The sequence below is a fragment of the Pseudophryne corroboree genome, chromosome 4 (assembly GCF_028390025.1).
Source record: "Pseudophryne corroboree isolate aPseCor3 chromosome 4, aPseCor3.hap2, whole genome shotgun sequence".
Taxonomy (NCBI): Eukaryota; Metazoa; Chordata; class Amphibia; order Anura; family Myobatrachidae; genus Pseudophryne; species Pseudophryne corroboree.
The window spans coordinates 163,891,268-163,915,417 of NC_086447.1; the positions used below are offsets into that span (position 1 = coordinate 163,891,268).

Below are 24,150 nucleotides of genomic sequence, written 5' to 3' on the forward strand. Positions count from 1 at the left end.
GAAACAGGCCGTTTTATGGGCGTGTGGGAAAAAACGCTACCGTTTCCGGAAAAAACGCGGGAGTGGCTGGAGATACGGAGGAGTGTCTGGGCGAACGCTGGGAGTGTTTGTGACGTCAACCCAGGAACGACAAGCACTGAACTGATCGCAGATGCCGAGTAAGTCTGAAGCTACTCTGAAACTGCTAAGAAGTTTGTAATCGCAATATTGTGAATACATCGTTCGCAATTTTAAGAAGCTAAGATTCACTCCCAGTAGGCGGCGGCTTAGCGTGTGCAATACTGCTAAAATCGCCTTGCGAGCGAACAACTCGGAATGACCTCCCATATTTTTTAGGTGCAGTGTCTCCTTATTTGGAGGATATCCAGGTCCTCCTTGTGTGAGCAGCCATTTTTTATTATTAGTTATCTCAAACAATTTTTAGCGCCCACTTTATATTATTTTTTGTATCCATAGTTGTATGCTAATGCCGTCTCAGCTGCGAATGCCTACACAGCGAAGTGTGACATATGTGAGAGTTTCTATCCACCTTATGTTTCTCATTGTAATTTAGCTACAGTATTACCTGCAGACAAGAATTGTTATGAGACTGTAATAAAGACACGTTGGTATGTTACAATTTAGTCTGTATCACGCTATCATTATTTTGTGTAATTTATCTCCAGGTCTTAAAAATGATCAAGAAGAAAAAGATCCAGAGGGAAGTAATGGAGACATAGGTAAGTCAGCTTTTCTCATATGTACTATATAAGAAGTGTGTTAGAGTACGACCATGTAATCATTGGCGTAAGTTCGCCCCAGTCGCCCGGAGACATGATAAATGTTGGTGCCCCCCCTACATACACACACACCCCCTCTTCATATGTAGCTATCCGGCACTCATGGTGAACAGTAGCAGCGTGCTCAGGTGCCTTTCCCAATAGTAATATAGATACACAAGCAAAGTGGATGGCACTCCAAGTCAGTCATCACAATTATATAGACACCAGCATACCTTTATAGCACAACCACAATACTCCCTCACCCACCAGCGTGTCACAATGTAGATGCTTTGGTGCAGGGTGTGCCGATATATATATCTATATATAAAAAAAACGCACAAACGCCTTTTTCACTTAAAAACACACAAACGCCTCTTTCACATAAAAACACACACACACAAACGCCTCTTTCAATTAAACACACACAAATACCTATTTTACTTAAAAACACACAAGTGCCTTTTTCACTTAAGCACACACACAAATGCCTCTTTCACTTAAACACACACACACACACGCCTCTCACTTACACATGCCTCCTTCACTTAAACTCACTAACACACGCCTCCTTTACTTAAACTTACACACACGCCTCCTTCACTTGGCTTGGCTCCAGGGTATGTGCAACCGATTTGTCTTCAACTTTGCATCAGCCTCTAGGTCAGGGGTGGCCAACCAGTCAGTGGCAAATATCCAGAAAAGATCTGTAGTCAAGGGTAAGAGCCATACCATGCACGCACCTAAGGCGCGCAAGCAAAAATGGGGGCGTGGCATAGTTGTCACAAAACCACACCCCATTTTTATGCACACCTTTTGTTTTGACGTTTGTAGGAGTATGACCTTGTGTCATAACCCCATTTTTAGTCATTTAGTCATTTTTAGTCATGTTGTACAGTGCCACATACAAATAAGCCCCCTGTACAGTGCCACATACATATAAAAACACCAAAAAATGGGTGCCTTCACAGTGCCAAATACTTATATGCCCCCACAGTGCCAGATACATATATTCCCCCACAGTGCCAGATACATATATGCCCCCACAGTGCCAGGTACATATATGTACCTATAGTGCCAGATATGCCCCCACTGCTAGATACATATCTCCCCAGTGCCAGATATGCCCCTACTGCCAAATACACATCTCTCCAGTGCCAGATATGCCCCCAGTGTAAGATACACATATCCCTCCAGTGCCAGATATGCCCCCAGTGCCAGATACACATGTCCCCCCAGTGCCAGATATGCCCACAATGCCAGATATGCCCACAGTGCCAGATACACATGTCCCCCCAGTGCCAGATATGCCCCCAGTGCCAAATATGCCCCACTGTCAGCTACACGTCTCCCCAGTGCAAGATATGCCCCCAGTGCCAGATACACATTCCTCCAGTGCCAGAAACACATGTCCCCCCAGTGCCAGAAACACATGTTCCCCCAGTGCCAGATATGCCACCAGTGCCAGAAACATGTGCCTCCAGTGCCAGATATGCCCCCAGAAACACATGTCCCCTCCCCAGTGCCAGATACACATCCCCCCAGTGCCAGATATGCCGCCAGTGTAAGATACACATGTCCCCACAGTGCCAGATATGCTCCCAGTGCCAGATATACGTCCCCCAGTGCCAGATATGCCGCCAGTGTAAGATACACATATGCTCCCAGTGCCAGATACACGTCCCCCCAGTGCCAGATATGCCGCCAGTGTAAGATACACATGTCCCCACAGTGCCAGATATGCTCCCAGTGCCAGATACACGTCCCCCCAGTGCAAGATATGCCCCCAGTGTAAGATACACATGTCCCCACAGTGCCAGATATGCTCCCAGTGCCAGATACACGTCCCCCCAGTGCCAGATATGCCGCCAGTGTAAGATACACATGTCCCCACACTGCTTTCCCCCTAGTGCTGCTCACCGCCGCGCTGCAGCTCTGCTCAGTCTGCTGCTTGTGACAGGAGGAGAGCGCAGCATGCGCTTCTCCTGCCCCTCAGTCTCCACTCTCCAGCGGCGTTGATTCTCTCTAATTAGGCGCCGGTCCGTGAGCCAATCAGAGTCCGCGGACCGGCAGCTAAGACTTCTGATTGGCTGCCGGTCCGCGAGCTCTGTTTGGCTCACGGGCCAGCGCCGGGCACTGCAGACTAGGGCAGCGGGAGGCACCGCGGGAGCTAATGGGCCGCGTGCGGAGACAGAAAGAGCCACATGCGGCTTGAGAGCCGCGGGTTGGCCACCGCTGCCCTAGGTTACTATATGGGACCTTATCATATTTGCGGAAATAGGTGAAGCCTGAACTGAAGTTCACTGCTACAAGTTCCAGTTATACTGGTTGTAATTGCTCAACATTCCAATCATTCCACTACTGAATAGTTTAAAGGTTAAGGAGAATAGGGCGTGTGTCAATAATATTTACTAGATTGGAACACAACTCTTAATTACTACTACTTTGTGCACTCAGTGGAGGAGATGTACAGAGTGGAGACAGCTGTGCAGCACTTAGCTCCTTAGAGGGCAGTGATGGCTAACCTTGACACTCCAGCTGTTGTTGAACTACACATCCCAGCATGCCCTGCTACAGTTTTGCTATTTGGACATGCTAAAACTGATGCAGGGCATGCTGGGATGTATAGTTCAACAACAGCTGGAGTGTCAAGGTTAGCCATCACTGACCTAGGGGGTCATTCAGGCTGAAGTGATCGCAAGGGCTGAGTAAGTTCAGACCTACTCAGACACTGTACAAAATGTTTTTGCAGAGCTCGGCTGCACATGTGTTCGCACACTTGCAAAGCGAAAATACACTCCCCTATAGGCGGCGACTATCTGATCGCAGTGCTGCAAAAAGTAGCTAGCGAGCGATCAACTCGGAATGACCCCCTGTGACCGGGAAGCCCAATTAGTGCATCGTGTCCCCTTACATGGCTCACTTCGCTTGCCATGCTTCGGGCAAGGTGCCTCGCTCCGCTGCCGCTGCGCTCGGCACAGGTTACCATTCCCAATCGTAGTCCATGTGGATAGCAAAGTATGAAAAAGTTAAAAAAATGAAAAAAATTGTGTGAAACATATGTCGACGTTTTGTCATGTCGACCTAGTGACCATGATGACTTAGAAACCATGTAGACCTAATGCGTGTTGACCAATAGTGTGGTCGACCTAGAGACCGGATACCGCTACTGCTGTTCCATTATAAACCTGTAAGCCTTTGTTAAGGATCATTATGTGAGCTAAATTCCATTTCACATTCCACTAGTGCCTCTTGTAAACCATCAAGGTTCTACACCAATAGGAATATAGGGGGTCATTCCGAGTTGTTCGCTCGGTAAAAATCTTCGCATCGCAGCGATTTTCCGATTAATGCGCATGCGCAATGTCCGCACTGCGACTGCGCCAAGTAAATTTGCTATGCACTTAGGAATTTTACTCACGGCTTTTTCTTCGTTCTGGCGATCGTAATGTGATTGACAGGAAATGGGTGTTACTGGGCGGAAACTGGCCGTTTTATGGGCGTGTGGGAAAAAACGCAGGAGTGGCCGGAGAAACGGGGGAGTGTCTGGGCGAACGCTGGGTGTGTTTGTGACGTCAAACCAGGAACGACAAGCACTGAACTGATCGCAGAAGCCGAGTAAGTCTGGAGCTACTCAGAAACTGCTACGAGGTGTGTAATCGCAATATTGCGAATACATCGTTCGCAATTTTAAGATGCTAAGATTCACTCCCAGTAGGCGGCGGCTTAGCATGAGCAAATCTGCTAAAATCCGCTTGCGAGCGAACAACTCGGAATGACCCCCATAGGAATATCTCAACAGCTGAATGGTTGCTATGGGCAACTTCACTCTTAAGTCAGCTTCATACACCTAATATTTAGTGCCACTGAGGGGTATGCTTATCATTGGAGCAGCTGGGCCATGAAAAGCATAATTAGCAATTATTAACATGGTGATAATGATACACAGCCCCTAAAATAATTTGTTACCACTTTACGGTCGCAGCTTTCTTGTCACATTATAGCACAGCTCTATCAATTCAAAATAGAGAAAATATTATATTATCATTGCCATTCATTTAAGAAAATGTCAATAGAAGTACAGGTAGTTTGCTTTCGATTTTAATTGTGCATTATGATTCTGTTTTCCCCCCCAGTTAATATAGAGGTTGAAACGCCCCCTGTCAATCCAGAAAGACAGAAGATAAAGGAAAATCCGGCCTTGGAAAGCAGTAAGAGAGATTTTATACTTGCTCTACACTTGGCTCCTGGCCTTGTTGCTATCTGTCATCCCCATTAAGTTATACATGTTTAACCGAGAGAACAGTCACTTTCACATTTGAATAGCCAATCTGGATGACAGTAGTGTAAGACATTCAGAAATGTTCTCTGATACCCCTTTCACACCGCACAAATAACCTGGTATGTTGCTGGGTAAACGCTGTGCGGTGTAAAATGGGTCAGTGACGAATTCCCAGGTCGCCTGACTCGGTAATTCAACCAGGGAATAAAGAACTGTTATTCCTGGGTAAGATGTGCACCGGACACTTTTCGGGTTTTGTGTTTTGGTTTTGGATCTGGATTCCTGCTCAACTTTTGAATCTGGTTTGGTTTTGCCAAAACCACCCTTTCATGTTTTGGTTTTGGATCTGGATGATTTATGGGAAAAAAACATAAAAACAGCTAAAATCACAGAATTTGGGGGTAATTTGATCCTACGGTATTATTTACCTCATTCATTTACACTCATTTCCAGTCTATTCTGAACACCACACACCTCACAATATTGTTTTTAGGCCAAAAGGTTGCACCGACGTAGCTGGATGACTAAGCTAAGCGACACAAGTGGGTGGCACAAACACCTAGCCCATCTAGGAGTGGCACTGCAGTGGAAGACAGGAAGGCCATTTAAAAAACAAAAAGGCCCCAAAGAGCACATAATGCAAAGAAAAAAGAGAGGTGCGAGATGGAATTGTTTTGGGCCCTCCCAACCACCCATATATTGTTTAAACAGGACATACACAGTTTAATAAACCCATTATTTCAGCGACAGGTGGTCCCCCTGGAAAAAGCTCACCAGGAGCCCGACTGGCACAATCCTGACAGGGGGGCGAGCGCAACGCAGCCCCTTGCGGGCTCGCTGCACTCGCCACGCTGCGGGCACGGTACCTCGCTGCGCTCGGCACACTAATTTATTCTCCCTCTATGGGTGTTGTGGACACCCACAGAGGGAGAATATGTCGGAATTGTGCCGGCCGGGATCCCGGTGTCAGTATTTCGACCGCCGGGATTCCGTCCGGCGGGATCTTGACCGCATCCCATTCTCCGAATCATAGCTAGCTACAAACATACCACCTCCACATTTGATGACTTTACACATTATGAGAAGAGGAAAGAGGACAGTGTCAAGAAGGTGATTAAAAATTAGAGAGGCACATGCAATCAGGAACAACACACCTCCACTCCTATATTGGTGTGGAACAGAAAGGACTTCAACCAAGCCAATATATAATTATTAGTTACCACATTACTGGACAGACTGAAAAACTAGGGGCCAAAGTCTTCAAATTTGTACCCCCTTCTCCATGTTCAGTGATTAAGATAATCTCGGATTTAATGCTGGGATGCAAATAAACTGGTGTATACTACAGGATCAAGATTGGATATTTTCCCATCCACGGAGTCTGGAAACTTATTTTGTGAAAATCTCATGGGTTTCTTTTTTTCCATTTTTTAATTGCATTTTAATATACATATTTTGTGGCAGATGCATTATTTTTGTTTTTCACAGCTCCTAGTTACACGCATGTGAGCATACCTGTGTGTCCTAGTTACACGCATGTGAGCATACCTGTGTGTCCCAGTTATACGCATGTGAGCAGGGGTTAAAGTGGAGGGGAACAAGGTGGAGCTGAGGTCCACCACCTGTAATTGCAGGTTGAACTAGTTCCACTTCCTCCACAGCCTTGCACAATAATTCCATCAGAAAAGCCCACCCTGCCACCCATGTCAATAGATGATGAACATGGCACTAGTGTTACTGTTGAGCTACACCCACCTCCTCCTTCCTCAGGTCTTGGCAGCTCCATGGTTCTCCTTCACCTGTGGCCCACCCCTCCTGGTACTCATACACGCTGTGTCTATCAGATGACATTTGTACCATCCTTAGGTCTCAGCAGCTTCCTTTTCCGGCACTGCGTATGTCATGTCATGCTATCCCCACTGCCGAAGTGAAGAGCCACTAAGAGGAGTAGGTTCTGTGCACGCTGAAGACAAGGTAAGAGGGGGCTGGATGGACACAGAGAGGTAGGGAAGTTGCTGGAGGGATTCATGGCATGGAGCTGCTGGAGGGACATGAGTGGTGAGCTGCTGGAGTGACATAGGCAGAGATGTGTATAAGGGGCACTACTGATGGCATTATGTGTATAAGGGGCATTACTGTGGGCATTGTGTATAAGGGGCACTACTCTGGCATAACATGTATAAGTAGTACCACTGTGTAGCGTAACATGAATAAAGGGCACTACTGAGTGACATAATTTGAATAAGGGACATAACTGTGGGTCGTTATGTGAATAAGGGGCACTACATGCGTTGTAATGGGAATAAGATTGTGCTACTGTATAGCATAATTTGAATTGGTGGTACTATTGTGTGACCACTCCCCTTCCTTGTGAGACCACTGTCCCTTTATAAAGTTTGGGAGGTAGAGAACAAGCATATAGTTTGCAGGCAGGGGGCTGAAACCCCTATCACTGGCCCTGGCTCTGCCTACAGGGAGGTGTGTGTGTGTGTGTGTGTGTGTGTGTGTGTGTGTGTGTCTGGCTTGGAGGGGTAAGCAGAAGTGTGTGTACACTTGGAGGGCTAAGCAGGAATATGCGTGTGTTTCTGTGTGTGTGTGTGTCCGGCTTGGAGGGGTAAGCAGGAGTATGCGTGTGTTTCTGTGTGTGTTTGTGTGTATTTCTTCTATGTGTGTGGATATTTGTGTGTATGTGTTTTATGTGTATGTATATATATATATATATATATATATATAGCAGTTGGTAACGGATCGGCACTCTCCTCAATATAGAACAAACTGCTCAGGTGCCTTCTGGAGTGATGGATGCAGGTAAAAAGCTATTATAGCAAACAGCGGCACTCAGAGACTGACAAAGCCAAATGAAAGTAAAGTGCTGGTGCTTTTATTCCATAATACAGGCTGGGTATTTCAACGTTTCGGGGCACGCAAGCCCCTTTGTCAAGGTGAGCCAAATACAGAGTGATACAGTGTGTGCCTTGTTTATTTTTTTTTATATTTAATTTTTTAATAAAGCAGCCCCTTAGATGTTTTTTACATCCTCTCCTTGCCCATCTAGTGCTGCAGTGCAATGGAAAGCTGATGCAATGCAAGATCGCTGAAACTCTGTTCTTCTAACACCACAAGGTCTTGCGATAACCCTACGCAGCCCTTAGGAAAAGAAGATCCCTGTACAACAAATGCCCATCTTCTAAATAAATAATCCAAAAATGTGGAACATTAATAATAAATCAAAATTAAGGTTGACTAATTGGAGCCATTCATTTGAGTGAGTCCTTAACATGAAATAATTGAGAAGAACCTCTCTCTAATGCTTCGGCAGAAAATATCACTTTTACCACTCTGGCAGTTGCGTTGGATTATGATTCAGTCTCTTCTGAGTCACACTGACTTTGGCCACAAATGTGGTCTCTCTCCACTTTATTTAAAAACACTGTCAAAATAGCTATTTTAATTTCCACCTTTGCGGCTATGTTTTCACAAATCTGTTTGTGATGCTGAAGCTTGTTTCATATCTGCTCTAGGCTTTCATTTATTTTAAACCTAGGATCAAGTACAGCAGCACCCCTGGAATTATACAGCAGCACCCCTGAATTTATACAGCATAGGCAGCACCCCTGGAGAATTACACAGCACAGCAGACAGGCAAGAGCACCCCTGGACTTAAATGGCAGTGGGCAGCACCCCTGGACTGATAGGGCAGAGGGGCAGCACCCTTGGAATAATGTGGCAAAGAAAAGACATGCAAGATGGAATTGTCCTTGGGCACCACCCTTATGTTGTATAAACAGGACATGCACACTTTAACAAACCAGTAGTTTCAAGGGCAGGGTCTGCCACACAACTGTGGCTGAAATGATTGGTTTGTTTGCCCCCCCCCCCCCCCCTAAAAAAAAGCAATTAATCTCTCCTTGCACAAACTGTCTCTGCAGTGGCAAGATGTCATCCTCATCCTCAGATTCCCCCTCCCCCTTCAGTGTTTACATCCTCATCCTCACAGAGAAGTAATATTTAAACAAAACCACATAATTTAGGTGTCAGTGGACTGCTTACGCTATTACCCAAAGTTTCTGAACTTGACAATGACATGATGAATGCGATGCAGGTGATGTATAAGGGAAGATGTTCCTAGGTGGTTACGGTCCTTACCAATTGTTATTATGGATTGACAAAGGCAACAGATGGCTTGACACCTGTTGTCCGGAATTGTGGAGAAATAATTCCACACCAAAGAGGTGCTTTTTCTTGTATTTTGCCCAGGCATGACAATGGGCTTTTTCATCCCATGGCCAATAACTGTCTCCACTGGTGCCTTATTCAAACAAACCACATCACCATCAGAATCATCATCGTCAAGTTCCTCCGCAGCGCCAGCTACACCCATATCCTCTTCATCCTGGTGTACTTCTACAGTGACACCCTCAATCTCAATATCAGCAACTGGACTGGCGGTGCTCCTCCCAGCACTTGCAGAGGGCATGCAAATGGTGGTAGGAGCATCCTCTTCACATACAGTGTTGTGAAGGTCGGGCCTAGATATCACAACCGCGGACAGTGCCAGCACCCCTGAATTTTCACAGCACTCCTGTAATTTTACAGCATACAGGAACAGTGTACTTTTATTTTAACAACAGCACCCCTGTATTTTTACAGCATACAGGACCAGTGTAGTTTTATTTTAACAGCAGCATCCCTGTATGTTTACAGCATACAGGAAAAGTGTACATTTATTTTCACTGCACCCCAGAATCTTTGCAGCATACAAGACAGGGCCAGTGTACTTTTATTTTCACTGCAACCCAGAATTTTTGCAGCATACAAGACAGGGCCAGTGTACATTTATTTTCACTGCACCCTAATATTATTATAGCATACAAAACAGGGCCAGTGTACATTTATTTTACTGCACCCTAGAATTATTACAGAATACAAGACAGGGCCAGTATACATTTATTTTCACTGCACCCTAGAATTATTACAGCATATAAGACAGGGCCAGTGTACATTTATTCTACTGCACCCTAGAGTTATTACAGCATACAAAACAGGCCAGTGTACATTTATATTCACTGCACCCCAGAATTTTTGCAGGATACAAGACAGGGCAAGTGTACATTTATTTTCACTGCACCCTAGAATTATTACAGCATACAAGACAGGACCAGTGTACATTTATTTTCACTGCACCGCACCCCAGAATTTGTTCAGCATTCAAGACAGGATCAGTGTACATTTATTTTCACTGCACCCTAGAATTATTACAGCATACAAGACAGGACCAGTGTACATTTATTTTACTGCACCCTAGAATTATTACAGCATACAAGACAGGGCCAGTGTACATTTATTTTCACTGCACCCTAGAATAATTACAGCATACAAGATAGGACCAGTGTACATTTATTTTCACTGCACCGCACCCCAGAATTTGTGCAGCATTCAAGACAGAGCCAGTGTACATTTATTCTACTGCACCCTAGAGTTATTACAGCATATAAGGCAGGGCCAGTGTACATTTATTTTCACTGCACCCCAGAATTTTTGCAGCATACAAGACAGGGCCAGTGTACATTTACAACCCTTTACACTAGCATGTGGTGGGACGCCAATCACAGGGCAAGTCCGCCCCGCATGCCGGTCCCTTCACCCCCGCTATCATGCAAATGCTCCGCTCAGCAGCAAAGCGCTGGCATGATAAAGGTAGCTTTCTGTCTGTGCAGCCTAGCTGCGAAGGCAGATGGCTACCCGCCATGCTTCAGGTCGCAGCGGCTGCGTGTGACATCACACAGCCAACGCGGGCTGCCCTGCAAATGGTCCAGACATGCCTGCGTTATTCCAGACCGAGCCACTCGAAGTGGCGTTGACGCCCATAAAATATGGCGTTGATGCCTCCGCCCGCCAGTCAATTAGGCAGAGGCATTCGTATATGTGAGATGCCATCGCATCTCACTATGGTGGTCATTCCGAGTTGTTCGCTCGCTGCCGTTTTTAGCAGAATAGCGATTAGGCTAAAAATGGGCGATTCTGCGCATGCGTATGGGCCGCAGGGCGCACGCGCTAAGTATTTTCACACAAAACTATGCAATTTTACACAGGTCCGAGCGACGCTTTTCAGTCGCTCTGCTGATCGGTGAGTGATTGACAGGAAGTGGGTGTTTCTGGGTGGAAACCGTTTTCCGGGAGTGTGCTAAAAAACGCAGGCGTGTCAGGCTAAAATGCAGGAGTGGCTGGAGAAACAGGGGAGTGGCTGGACGAACGCAGGGCGTGTTTGTGACGTCAAAGCAGGAACTAAACGGACTGAGGTGATCGCAATCTGTGAGTAGGTCTGGAGTTACTCAGAAACTGCAGGAAAAGATTTTCGAGCAAATCTGCTAATCTTTCGTTCGCACTTCTGCTAAGCTCCCAGAGGGCGGCGGCCTAGCGTGTGCACTGCTTCTAAAAGCAGCTAGCGAGCGAACAACTCGGAATGAGGGCCTATGTGCGCACACGCAGTGCGGCTTCTGCGTGTGTGCACACTGCAGAAGGGATTCAGCATTCGAACGCATCGTAGATGCCTTCCATGCTAAACTGGGCCCTAATTTATTAATTGTAAATGAAGTGGAAGAACAGAAGCAGCATATCCTTACACTGCTTATCAGCAAAGTGTTTTTTGTAAATGTATTCAAATACTGACAACTCTGCTTAAGTAATATAAACAACTTAAACTTGCAGTTTAAACATAAATATTAAATATGCAGAATTCATATTAAGTTTTCCCTTAGTTCTAATGATGTATCAGTCACAGATTAGTAGCTGCTGTGTGAACGTTCACGGTCTATTTCAGAGAGGGGCGACTTTCTATCCGCAGAAATAAATGTGATTACCGGTCTGCAGCCAGTCTGATTGCACTGCCCCCTCCTTCCGCTTGTGAAAGAGGCTGTCATCACTGTCAGCTCACACAAGTACCAGCTCCATCCTTGGTGCATTCATTTGACTTTACTTTCATTTCTCAAACTTTTTTGAAATACGGCGCCTTAGAGCATTTTTCACGGCACCCCTAGGCCAGATGTTTCTTATTGAGAAAGAAATGTTAAATTAAGAAAAAATCTGTTTATATGTCATCCTTAGGTCACATTGTGTGGTGAGGGATAAGAAACATCCAGTTGAGGCCCAGTTACAGCCACTCAGCCTGAGATCTGTAATGCTGTTCAGCTAATAAATGGATGATAACTGTGTAATGTGTATGCAGGAGCGTTAGCCGATACATGGCTTTAACCATTTTTGCCAGGGGCGGAACTACCATTGGCTCAGCAGTTGCATTGCATTGGGCCCCTGAGGACTAAGGGGCCCACTGCTGCCCAGACCAGCAAAAGAGTTGTTCCCTGCAAACTCCCCCTCCCCACATACACAGACCATCTTGAGCAATGTGGGATGAATGACCCAGTGCAGGGAGCAAAGCAGGATGAGCCCCACTGCCTGAGGGACCTGCCCCTTGCCTTAGGTTGACAGGGCTGACCTTGTGTGTGCCACACTGATAGAAGAGTCCTGCCACCTATCAGCGCTGATGATCACAGCCACTTACTGCCTCTAAGTATCAGACAGCTGTGATTTTTTTTAAAATTCACTGCTGTGAATTAAAGGCAGCTCACAACTCACAACAGAGTCTGCCTGACCAATTGCCAGACTGAGGAAAACACAAGAAATGGGACCCCTGTCACAGACAGAGCAGGGGCCACTGTGTTCCTGCCCACACCAAGGTACATGCCCCCTGTTCCCCGCATCTTGCAGGACATTGTGCTTGACCCCCGTCACCCTCTGCCTCTCCCTGTCACCCACTGCCTTCCCGTCACCCTCTGCCTCCCTCTGCATTCTGCTGTCACCCTCTGTATCCCCTTGCCTTCTGTTGTCACCCTCTGCCTCTCTATAAACCTCTGTCTCCCTGCTTTATGCTGTTACCTTCTGCCTCACCTGTCACCCATTGCCGTGTGACATATTGTGAACTTGGGTTGGGGTCATGGAGGGGGGCCCAAATTATATGTTTGCATCTGGGCCCACCACACAAAAGTTCCACCACTAGCTCCTTTGATAGTCAGATTGGGAGGTTGGGATCTGGAAGTATATGTAATAGGGTCCTAGTCTGCCAGAGGTGAGGGATCTTGGCAGAGAATGACTGTATTTTTAAAGTGGCAATCATTTACAAGGCAAAACCATGTTGGTTTCGCTTTGTAAATGATTGCCGCTTTAAAAATCCGGCACCTTTGTCAAACTCTGACAATATTACATATACCCCCTGTTGTGCTGCACATACTATTTTGTTCCCAACCTCCTGATCCCGTCGAGATCTGAAGAAAGCATATACTGTGCTAGAAAAAAAACAACACAAAATCCGTCATGCGTGCTGCTCAGATCAGGCCCTGCCCCTCACTATATATATTATAGGTCTTTGTTTAGTTCATGTATTAATGAAGAGCTTATATATTATATTTATAACAAATTCTTCCCCTTATCCCTGTAATCATCTCTCAGCTTTTCATCTTTTTACCTTTATCACATAGTGGAGACAAGTTACATAGCGCACTACAAATCACCTGGGTTTTACACAAGTGTGCCTCCATGGTTCCCCCAGTGCACTTCAAGTTACACCTGAAAAGGGGTGGAGCCTCAATGGAAGGGGCGTGGTCATCGGCATCACTGTGTGCTTCCCCTCAACTTTTCTCCCTGTAGGACACTACCCCTGCGGATGGGAATGGTGGGACAGTCCCAGTAAAACGGGACTTTCCTGCTGAAAGCAAGACAGTTGGGAGGTATTCATCAAAGTCCAACCTCAAATCTTTTAGTATCACTTAAAATGACTATTGAGTTACGCCTCAATCATTGCTTAAAGAAATTATAGTGAGGGACCACAGACAGATTGTATTATGTATTGATACTTAGTAGTGCACTTCTCCGCCGAAAGCCTTTGCTTTTAATGCAAGAGACACAGGGGGTCATTCCGAGTTGATCGCTTGCTAGCTACTTTTTGCAGCCGTGCAAACGCATAGTCGACGCCCACAGGGGAGTGTATTTTAGCTGTGCAAGTGTGCGAACGCTTGTGCAGCCGAGCAGTACAAAAACGGTTTGTGCAGTTTCTGAGTAGGTCGAACTTACTCAGCCGCTGCGATCACTTCAGCCTGTTCGATCCCGGAATTGATGTCAGACACCGGCCCTGCAAACACTTGGACACGCCTGCGTTTTCCCAACCACTCCCTGGAAACGGTCAGTTGACACCCATACACGCCTTCTTCCTGTCAATCTCCTTGCGATCGGCTGTGTGAATGGATTCTTCGTTAAAACCATCGCCCAGCAATGATCCGCTTTGTACCCGTACGACACGCCTGCGCATTGCGGTGCATATGCATGCGCAGTAGTGACCTGATTGCTGCGCTGTGAAAAATGGCAGCGTGCGATCAGGTTGGAATGACCCCCACAGGTCTTAATTCAGAGTTGATTGCATCAGCAAATTTGTTAGCAGTTGGGCAAAACCATGGGGGTAATTCAGAGTTGATCGCAGCAGCAAATTTGATAGCAGTTGGGCAAAACCATGTGCACTGCAGGTGTGGCAGATATAACATGTGCAGAGAGAGTTAGATTTGGGTGGGATGTGTTCAAACTGAAATCTAAATTGCAGTGGAAAAATAAAGCAGCCAGTATTTACCCTCCACAGAAACAAAATAACCCACCCAAATCCAGGGCCATCTTTTTATATGGGCTCAATGGGCACTTGCCCAAGGGCCCCAGGAGTATAAGGGCCCTACGCTGATAGCTGAGGGTCCCCTCTTTCCAGGGGTACCAGATTTTTTAAAATAGGCCCTGGGGAACCAGAGATATCTGACTTCAAAGCGGTGGTCCTCATCCAAGCCTGTTAATTGCTCTTCCCAGCCAGATATCTTGGGTTCTGTCTAACTTGGTTTTTCTGAGTATATACTCCAAAAGTTGGGACTCTCCCCTTTCGGTGGACACTGACAGCTTGTTTCTGCTATGCCCAGAACCCAGAGATATCAGCTTTCCAGCAGCTGGTCCCTGCTCCAGGTCCACACACCTGATATGCAGTTTTATATTTTAAATGGTGGATTGCTCTGGCTCCAGAACTCTGATCCCCAAGTCTCTGTGCCTCCTGAAAGGTGGGACTCTCTAGTTTTTTTATACCATTCAAAGCTAAGAAATCTATTTTCAGGAACTTGGGATATCGGCAGTCAATGCACATTTATTGGCAAGCTGCTCCATCAGATTGTGATGTCACTCAGGTGCTAAAAGGGAGGGGTACTTCTGTGTAAGAAAAAAACATTTTGTTATCCCTAATGCACACTGAGTGAAAAATAAAACTACATAATAATCAGATAATACGGAGATCTTAGTTGTGTATGTCTGCAGATATAGGGTTAAGCCCTCAGGCCGATCGGCAAGGTGCTATGTAAGTGAAGTGTGATTAGAATAATACAAAAATATATACAAAGTGATAGGGAAAATCATAAGTGTTAATAAAGTGTTAGGGTGTGCCGACCTGAAGCCGCCCAGCCCACCAACATAGGGGCTACCGCACCCCACACCCACCCCATAAATAATTACACATATGTCTGGGTCTAAATGCCCAGTGTAAGGCCACATGATAATGGCTCCTACAGCATCTGAGAGCCAGCTTACCTGGAGACACCCGTAGCTTCTCCAATGGCACTCTGGAGCCAGCAATCCTTCCTAATGCTGACCCATCCATGCCTCTCTAACTACAATGCACATTTATTGGCAAGCTGCTCAGTCATATTGTGATGTCACTCCGGTGCTAAAAGGGAGGGGTAATTCTGTGTAAGAAAAAACATTTTGTTATCCCTAATGCACACTTAGTGAAAAATAATACTACATAATAATCAGATAATAATAAAGAGATCTTAGTAGCGTATCTGCAGTCAAGGAAGCTTCCCTCCCATCAGAAAATGATGAATATTAAGCCCACTCCACTATCTTCCCCTCCCCTATGTATTAAACACCCCCTACCACCCTGGAAGTCATGTACCAGGGACCCTTCATTAAGTCCAATCCCGCTTTTACAGTTTAGTGTTCTCCCTCCGACCCCATCTGTGCAGTAAAGTAGTAATTAGCAGAAATTACTGCTCCAGGTCCAACATGCTGAGCGGAAGATAGAACACCCCCTACCACCCATCGGACATCAAAGTTGCCACTGATGGCATCCCCCACCCCTACTGCTGGAGGATGGGTAGGGGGCCAAGTGCATTTCTGTGCCCAGGGTCCTTCACTGCTGTTAAGACGGCCCTGCCTAAATCTAACTCTCTCTGCAAATGTTATATCTGCCACACCTGCAATGCACATGGCGGGTCATTCCGAGTTGATCGCTCGCTAGCTATTTTTTGCAGTGCTGCGATCAGATAGTCACCTCCTATGGCGGAGTGTATTTTCGCTTTGCCAGTGTGCGAATGCTTGTGCAGCCGAGCAGTACAAAAACAGTTTGTGCAGTTTCTGAGTAGGACTGAACTTACTCAGCTATTGCAATCACTTCAGTCCGTCCAGTCCCGGAATTGATGTCAGACACCCGTCCTGCAATAGCTTGGACATGCCTGCATTTTTCCAACCACTCCCTGAAAACGGTCAGTTGACACCCATGAACGCCTTCTTCCTGTCAATCTTCTTGTGATCGGCTGTGCGAATGGATTCTTCATTAAATCCATCGCCCAGCAACGATCCGCTTTGTACCCGTACAACGCGCCTGCGCATTGCAGTGCATACGCATGCACAGTTTTGCAGAGTTTTGACCTGATTGCAGTGCTGCAAAAAATGGTTTGGTTTTGCCCAACTGCTAACAAATTTGCTGCTGCGATCAACTCTGAATTACCCCCACAAAGTGCAATATTTCTTGATGATGCAGAAGTCTAGGTACAGTACCGACCCTATCCCCTCCACCCCCAACACACCACTACACCGCTCAGATGCATATATATCACACTGAGCACTTTAGCTCTAAGGGTCTGTGAATTTCCATTATTCTACATAAACATTTCAATTTCAGCGTTAATATATACTGCGGATGCAAGGCGCATCTTATTAACATATACGATAAAAGTGCGCTGAACGTCGCAGCACTATGTCCCTTAAGAGAAAGCAAGCAGTCGCACACATGGAATTACTGAGGTCCAATGCTCAGACATATATATGTATTTGATATTAAAAGTTATGCATACAAAATAACATATATAAATATGGTTACAGAGTTACAGTTACAAAAGAAGCAGTTGCAGTTACATAAGAATCAATTACAGCCAGCATACTTCACCCTATGCTCAGTGCACAGTCATCTCCATGCCTTCCTCACAGCAACTAACTAACTATGCCTTACAAAACTGCCTATATCAAACAATGGGCATTAACAGGTTGTTGGTTTTAGTCTCCTACCATTGGCCCAGGAGAGTGAGGTCTCTCATTCATTGTGTGTTATTGGTCAGTTCAAATGCACGCAATGTCCAGTTTCAAGATGCAGTTATAGGGGTTAGCCACTGGTTTTCTGCACACATGTTTTCTTCAGGAAGTTCTTTGTTCCCATAAGAGTGACTTTAGATTTCATACATTTTATCATAACTAATTGTTGCAATGCGTTACAATTTACCGATAGCTATCAAATTAATCCACACATTCTCCTGATCATTTTGACACTAAGCATGATATAATTAACTCATTCTGTCCCAATAATACATACACATATATATATATATATATATATATATATATGGTTTTACACTCTATTATATAAATACATTATAATGTCTAGTGCTGGACATATTTTGTCTATGTGTAATCTATGTGTTGTATGAATATGTGTTGAATGTCTTTGTGGCTTCTCTGTGCGAATGCGTATGCTACCGCATATCCTGTGCACACTGCATGTATATGCACGCATGCCGATAACGCACATGAACAGAGGCCACTCTGGAGTTTGTATGTTGTGTGTATCAGGGACGTGCAGTCAGGGGAGGCAGAGGGGAGGCAGTGCCTCCCCTGTGATTAATTATTAAAATAATAAAAAGAAGATGCTTATGACACATATTCTGTGTCATAAGTATCTTCTTTATTTAATTCTAATAATTTTCCTGGTGTAAATTACTTTGGGAGGCACTGATAGCCGTGCCTCCCATAGATAATGGGAATAGGGACAGAGTGGGGGGCGGGGCCAAGCACTGGGCTGTAAAAGCCCATTTTAAAAGATGAGGAAAGTGGCACTTCAACAAGTGCCTCGCTGACAGGGACACCACCCCCATGTCAGCGAGGCACCTGTGATTGGACAGCGGATCCAGGGCTGGATCCGCTGTCCAATCACCCACGCTCGGCGCTGGGTCCCGGCGGTGAGTGGCGTTGCAGGTAGCCGGGAGCAGCTGTGGGCCTTCAGTGTGTGTGGCTCTACCCATCCTCCGCCGGCTCCGTCCGCCCGCTCACCTCACAGCCAGCAGCGGGGGCCCTTCGGCTCTCCCCCCATCCTCCCCCGCTGGCTGCATCATCCCGCTCACCTCACAGCCAGCAGCGGTGGCCCTGCGGCTCTCCCCCCGTCCTCCGCCGGCTCCGTCCTCCCGCTCACAGGCAGCAGCAGGTTAGTTTGGGTGTGTGTATCTCTCTCTCTCCCTCTCTCTCTCCTTTCCCCCTCCTGTGGATTTGTAAGTATAATGTTAATTTTTACAGGTACCCCTACCCTATTGGATTCTACTGGACAAGTGGACGTGATCGGCATGGGATGTAGGTAAGTAATCTCTCTCTCATTTTTACAGGTACCCCTATTGGATTCTACTGGACAAGTGGACGGGATTCTCGGCGTTGGATGTAGGTAAGTATGTATGAGTGTGTAAGTGTGTGTTAATAAATTTTTACTTTCACAGTGTGTGAGTTGTGTTTTTATTCGGGTATTTTTTGTTGTTGTAGAACTACAGGTACTAGCAGGCCCGTTATTTCCCCGCATGCTGGTACTTGTGGTTCTCCAAGTACCAGCAAGCGGGGGAGGCTTGATAGTTGCACAACAAAAAACAAAATTCTTTTTTTACACACATGGCTATCAGTCCGGCACCCACCGCCCAGAGGTGCTGGGGACAGCCTCGGCTTCACCCCTGGCCCTTGGGTGCCTGGAGGGGGGACCCCTTGATTTAAGGGGTCCCCACTCATCCAGGAAACCCCGGCCGAGGTGACTAGTTGTGGGGGGGGTAATGACACGGCCGCAGGGACCTACATAAATGTGTCCCCCGGCTGTGGTATTATGTCCCTGGCTAGTGGAGCCCGGTGCTGGTTTTAAAAATACAGGGGACCCCTACATCTTTTATCCCCCATATTTTTGGAACCAGGACCGGACTAAGAGCCCAGTGCTAATTGTCTAAATATGGGGAACCCTGTCCAATTTTTCCCCCAGTATTTAAACAACCAGGACCAGCTCAAAGAGCCCGAGGCTGGTTATACTTAGGAGGGGGGACCTCACACATTTTTTTTTAACCCATTCAGATCCTTCTCCATTAAGTTGATGGAAGCCCTGGGCAACAAAATTGCATTCATGTCCTCCTCCCACTCCCTTCCCAGTCCCAAACACTATTTTTTTTTCTATAAAAATGTACAATATATCACAAGTATGATGAGCAGGCAGGCAGCGGGCATTGGCGGCATCGGACTGAGATGCAAATTAGTGGCGGAGGGCTGAATCAGTTGATGGTGGTTGAGTTTGTAATCCATTAGTGGTGGCAGCGGGCATCGGCTCAGAGGCAGTAGCGGGCATTGGCTCGGCGGTGGTAGGAGTCATCGGCAGGATTCGGTGGACATTATGGCTGTAGTGCCTCACCAGCCACTGACCTCACCGCACGCCACTGGTGTGTATGTAATTTTTTTGACTTTGACAGTAAACAATAGCTGTCATAACTGTCACACTAAACATAATAAAAAAAAATATTTCAAACAATAATTGGTAACCTAGACACACGTATGTATTCAGTTCACAAATCAGACATTGACTATAGTTGGGTAAACAGGGAAGAGAACAAGACATTCTCTATATGTGCTCGGTGGTCGCGGGACCACTGGTTGGATGAGGGATGACATTCAACCTATAGAGTATGCTGGGACAGTGCTATAGCCTATGATGTCTGATCTGAATGATCGTTGCATACATACATGTACCTATGTTTTTGTACACTGATGTTCGGATTCGATAGAGGTTTTGCTGGCTAGAAGGAAAAAACACAAACAAGTCATGAAAGAGACATATAAAATTTTCATGGTATATATTCCTATCACTCCCTGAACATTGTTTAAATTTCTGGATCGTATACCAAATCTGTTTCATCATTGAACAAGGGTTATTATTTCAGGTAGTGTCCTTCCTAGATAACATAAACCTTCAGAGTTCGGGGAGAGCCACTCATATACTTTCCTTCCACATCTTTTGTACAGTCATGGTATTAATGAGCTCTTTGTCTGCTATGTGTGAATAGCCATTGTCTGATTGTTCCTGATTACCTCCCAATTTCCTGGTTTCCTGAAATTGGTGAGATTTAAACATACCAAGGATTTATCTATGGTACTGGTGGATCTTAAGACTAGGGGGTCTAGTTATATTATGTTCCTTGTCCACCGGTCCCCCCCCTTCGTGTAATTCAAGTACCTTAGCTAACTCTAAAGAATGTGGCACTATTCCTGCATTATTTTGTTTTAGAGGTACCTGTGAGCACATCCAACATTCCGTTTAATTGAAAACCTTACCCACTAATGAGTGGTAATCACTCAAAGGATGTCTGTCAAATTCAACCTTACCACTTGACTGACATCTCGGGATGCTCTCATCTTCAATTATAGGGTCACAATAACTACAAAATACAGTATTCCTCAGACAATAGCCTATCACATTGCCTCCGAACTCCATAACTACTAGACCTTTAATTTTCTCTGGCTTTAAACAAAGTGATAGGCTGATCCTGGGATCCTATAAAGACATCACTCCTTTTTCCAGAACCATTTCCAGTCCAACACTCGACTCCTCATGAAACCTCACAAAAATAGAATGTCCTGGAAAAAATGTTTGTCAAAAGAAAAAGGAAGATAGAACAAAACAAATCTTGCTTACAGCAAATCCATTACTACGACTGGTCTTTTTGTAATCCTTTAGTACACTCAGGTAGTGTTCAACAGTGCCGCCTCTCAGTCTTCACAGAACAGATTCTTGAGTGATATTTCTGCGATTTCACTCCCTTTACGAGTTCCTTCCGGACTAACGACTTTCCTGCGATGGGAATCGTAGACCCAAGTCTCTCGGCTACTTTCACTGAAATCGTGCTGTCGACAAAACTTGGTATGTTCCTTCCCACCTGTCTATTTGGCAACCTGAGCGTAAGAATAATCACACAGTCTCTTGGTTCACAATCAAGACAGTTAGTAGTTGGCATACCAGGAATCAACAGTTTCAAGTTCTTTTGCTAAGTTCTCAAATGCTGGCTCATCTCAATAAGGTACTGTACTGTCACCTCATTGGTGTATTTCTGATCATGGTGCGGATCGATCATGAGATGAGGTTGTCTTCCAAAATAAACAAAAAACAAAACAACATTTTCAAAGAGGGTGATTCGTTAAGTGGGGATCTGGGAGTGGTTCCGATGATACATAACACTAGTGGCAGTGTCTATGATCACAATAGTCCAGTTTCAGCTATCACTTTGCTCCAAATCCTAGGGGTACCATATCTACACACAAATTCCTGGACAATTTTCTTTGCAGTAAACACAGCAGTATTTGTAGCAGCAGGGAATGCCTCTACCTAGTTTGAGAAAACATCAGTGCACATCAATACATGTTTCAAATTCCTACAGGGTGTTAACTGTACGAAGTCGATTTGTATTACCTGAAAATGTCCATCTGCAGGAGGAGTATGGGATGGCTCTGTTAGTGCTACCTTACCAAATGTTCTTCCTCCTGCAAGTAAGACAGGTCATTGCTTTCCTGCTTGCCTGAGAAGAGAACCCTGGTGCACGCCAGTAAGCTCTTACCAATTTGCACATACCTTCCCTATCCAGATGAGTCAGACTATGTGCCGCCTCAGTTAGGCTTGGGAGATACACCCTGGGGGAAAAACTGGCTTACCTTGTCCATCTCTCCAGAGTCCTGAGGAATCCTGACCATACCCCTTCGCCTTCCAGACCTCCTTTTCCTGTAGGGAAAGCAAATTTGCATCTTGATTTAATTATTGTGTGTTTGCAATGTAGAGTACCATGAGCATCACTCCAGAAACATCTCTAGAGTCGGTATAAATATATATTGGCTGACGTATCTTCTGCCAACTCGCATGCTCTGGTCAGTGAGACCAGCTCAGTGACCAGTGCTGCATGCGGTCTGCTCACAGGTTTCAGCTTCTCTAATACCTCAATCATCTACAACAGCATATCCTGTGACATGTTTGTCTGTCTGTGGTAACTACCGTCAGTCTAGGGGAAAAAAAAATATCAGGTCTGCGTTCACTAACGGGCTGTCACTTATGTCTGGTCTCGTAGTAAAAGTCTGATTCAGATATTCCATACAATCATGCGCATCAGTGTCCATACAAAATTTTCCTTCACCAGTATTCTCATCCTCTACCCTTTGTGCATTACAAGGCACATGCAGTAAAATACTATTGTCATCTATGACAGCTCCCTTGTGCTGATGAGACATACCGGGTTCGGGCAGAACTTTGAAGGACCGATACGGCATGTGGTGCATGAACTGTCAAATCATGTACCAGTACTACGTCCTAAGTATTTGACCCTTGTCCTACACAACTGCAGTCTATCCCTTGAGACCTTGTGTCCTGTCTGGAAGAGATGAAACAAAAGTTGTTTTTTTTAGTATCTGCCAGTGAAGACACAAATGCATCGGAGCACAGTAACAAAGTCATATTAATACCAATCTCCTATCGGGCTGATAGTAAGCAGCTATGCAAGGCCTGGCAGAAAATACTCAGGCTGTCAATGAAACCTCGGGAGAGTCGGGTCCATGTATTGTACCCCTTTTGTGAATGCAAAAATGAAGAGGAAACAGTGAAGAAACAGAATAGAGGTTGGTGACAGCAAAGTTTGTAGAGGTGGAGAGGATTTTATTAAAATGACAGCTGGATTGGGCACTATGGGGAATTGACTGACTACTTGGTCTACCCCCCTTAAATCTTGTGCTTGCTGTGTCACTACTGGGACTACCTCAGCCATCAATCCAGTGTCCTGTCCATCCTAATATCATAGGGAACCCGGTATCTGCGAGATAATTTCCTCTACCTGTGATGGACATGAATCTAGAATAGTGGAATGCAACATTAGTGTTTGAGGAGTATCTAACATACCTTGTACTTCCTGAGTGGGAGTACAATATATGAATTACACATTTCAATTTACACAACAAAATCTCTGCCAATTAAGTTAGTCAGGGGCCAGTGCTGCTAGGAGAAAAGAAAAGGGTTTAGCATCATTGAGGCCCAATCGTAACTTCTGCAGGTTTTGTCAAAGGGTAATGTTGCACTTCTCTAGTTACTCCCATTTGCCGAATTAGTGTTTACCAGTGATCTTTAATACTAACAGAGAATTTTCTAGTACTACAACAAAAGCTTCTAGGTCATGCGAAGTATTCATTTAATACTTCTCATCCTGTATTAAGGGTCTGTACATGGTCCATCAAACATTTACCAAGCTTTTCTAGACAAGGGCATTCCTAGCTGCCCTCATCTCGATGACCTATTTCCTAGAAATGAATATTTCTTATGTGGTAGTTAAAAAGAAGTACCCTGGCGGTTACCCCTTCTCTGTCCGCATTCCTACCGGTAAATACTAATGTGTGGACAGGATATTCTCCATTTATGACATTACTTTTCTGATTTTTATTTTATTTTTGGGTCTTACTATGTATGTACTTGAATTCCCCCATACTTACCAGTTCCACTGGTCTCAGCCACTTCCCCTGAAGGCTATAGCTCCTCTTTTACCAGTTGGATATTACTCCTCTGAGTACATGAGAAATGGCTGAAACCAGAGTCGGGTCACCATCTCCTCCTAAATAAAACTTTTGACATTCATTAGTACATATTATAGGTTACATTCATATTTTTCAGATTTTTAT

At 45.4% G+C, this 24,150-nt stretch overlaps 1 protein-coding gene across 1 annotated transcript in view; it reads left to right on the plus strand.

Moving 5' to 3' along the window:
* The window catches only part of LOC134910862 (kyphoscoliosis peptidase-like), a 75,640-nt gene that overhangs the window by 19,766 nt on the left and 31,724 nt on the right, over positions 1 to 24,150 (plus strand). The window contains exons 2-3 of the mRNA XM_063919246.1: positions 666 to 719; positions 4,895 to 4,969. Coding sequence (XP_063775316.1) covers positions 666 to 719; positions 4,895 to 4,969 — 129 coding nt within the window. The remainder of the gene's footprint in view (positions 1 to 665; positions 720 to 4,894; positions 4,970 to 24,150) is intronic.